This window comes from Arachis ipaensis, chromosome B09 (genome assembly GCF_000816755.2).
Source record: "Arachis ipaensis cultivar K30076 chromosome B09, Araip1.1, whole genome shotgun sequence".
Taxonomy (NCBI): domain Eukaryota; kingdom Viridiplantae; phylum Streptophyta; class Magnoliopsida; order Fabales; family Fabaceae; genus Arachis; species Arachis ipaensis.
This window is the reverse complement of record NC_029793.2, coordinates 108,848,153-108,850,221: the sequence shown is the minus strand read 5'-3', so window position 1 is coordinate 108,850,221 and position 2,069 is coordinate 108,848,153. Positions and strand designations below refer to the sequence as shown.

General features: G+C 37.9%; 1 protein-coding gene across 1 annotated transcript; it reads left to right on the top strand.

Annotated features, from left to right (window-relative positions):
• LOC107615779 lies at nt 990-1,823 on the top strand. The gene is made up of 2 exons (XM_016317813.1): nt 990-1,297; nt 1,502-1,823. Exons 1-2 carry the CDS (start codon nt 990-992, stop codon nt 1,821-1,823), a joined length of 630 nt encoding a protein of 209 aa, XP_016173299.1.

Here is a 2,069-nt window from a genome sequence, read left to right as displayed (position 1 = left end):
TTGTTAGAGGTTAACTAAGTGAGAGCAAAAGGCAATTACCATCACAAGTTACTATGATAATGGGGATAGGAATTCCAATTATCAATCCTTGCTAGGACTTTTCTTAATTGTTAGTTTACTTTCTTGTTGTTTACATTTCTTGTCTCTTATTCCAAAACCCCAAAAATACTTTTTCATAACCAATTATAAGTACACTTCCCTGCAATTCCTTGAGAGACGACCCGAGGTTTAAATACTTAGGTTAATTTTATTGAGTTTGTGTTTGTGACAAACAATTTAAACATTGATTGAGGTTTACTTGTCGGTTTAGAACTATACTTGCAACACAATATTTTTGTGAAAATCTTTACCGACATTTTTCCTCCGTCAGGAGTATTGGAGCTTGATAGTGTAGATGCTATCTTGGCCCAAAATAAGCTCATGCACCAATAGATTCAACAACAAATGGAGATGATGACTAAAAGGATAGATGGATTGAAACTAGCTATTATAAGCATACAAAGCCACGCTCAAGTGTCAAAGGGAGTGAATCAACTTGAAGAGAACTATGAACCATTTACCTATGAGCAATAAGGCCCAGAGCAAGTCCAATACATGAACAACACCTCAAGTTCTTTTCAACATGACTCATATGGTGACACATACAATCCAACATGGAGGAATCATCCCAACTTGAAATGGGGCGAGAATCAAAATCAAGGTAAAAGAAACTCCAATTCTAACAATTTTTGCAACATAAACAACCACAACCATCCACCCACTAACAATAACCAATACAAGAAACAACAAAATACAAATCTCCAACCACAAAACACCTTTCCCAATGACCCAAACAACTTCCATAAACAACCATCACCTCCCACACAACCACACCTCATCCAGACTCCCAAAAGATCTCCAATCTAGAATCAATGATGGAGAGATTCATAAAAGCCCAAGAAATGACAAACAAAAATCAAGAATCTTCAATAAGAAATCTTGAAAGGCAAATGGGACAAATGGCCAAACAAATCACAGAGATGGGTGAGAAGCGAGCAAATGCCTTCCCAAGCGACACTGAAAACAACCCAAGGGACACGAGAAAAGTCATAAAATGGGAAGAGTGTAAAGTAATCACATTGAAAAGTGGGAAGAATGTGGAGAAAGAAGGCACCACTCAGGAAGAGCACAACAAAGAAGGATCAAAAGAAGAAGTGGAGAAGCCAAAGCAGGGGCAGGAAACTTCTACACAAAGTGACAATTCAATTAAGAAGGAGGCAGTGAAAGAATACCAACCAAAGATACCATATCCTCAAAAGTTCAAGGGAGAAAATAAAGAGAAGCAATACTCCAAATTCCTGGAGATATTCAAGACACTCTACATCAACATCCATTTCATAGAAGCACTTGAACAAATGCCATTATATGCTAAGTTCATGAAGGAATTATTGACAAAGAAAAGATCCTTGAAAGAAAGAAAAACTGTTGTTATAACAAGAGAGTTTAGTGTTATTATCTAAAGGGATTTGCCAAGGAAGAAGAAGGATCCAGGGATCTTTCATATCCCCTGCACCATAGGCAACATGACAATTGAGAGAGCATTTTGTGACCTTGGTGCAAGCATAAATATTATGCCCCTATCTTTGATGAAGAAGCTCCGAATCCATGAATTGAAACCCACACAGATAGCTCTTCAAATGGTCGATAAATCCATTAAGCAAACACTTGGGGTTGTGGAGAATGTGTTGGTGAAAGTAGGGAAAATTTTCCTCCCATCTGACTTTGTCATTCTTAACATGGAAGAAGACTACAACACTCCTATCAATCTGGGGAGGCTTTTTTAGCTACGGACAGAGTATTGAGTGATGTTGAAAAGGGAGAATTAATGCTAAGAGTACATGATGAGCATCTAGTATTCCATGTCTTCAAGAGTTTGCAAGATCCTATTCAAGAAAAGAAGTGCATGAAGATTGATTTTGGAGATCCAAACTTGAAGGAGGCAACGAATGAGTCACTCCCAAAACACTCAAGCCCATGCTTGAAAGGAAGAGAAGAAGTAGAAGTGATGGAGGAAGGTGAAAAAGTCAAGA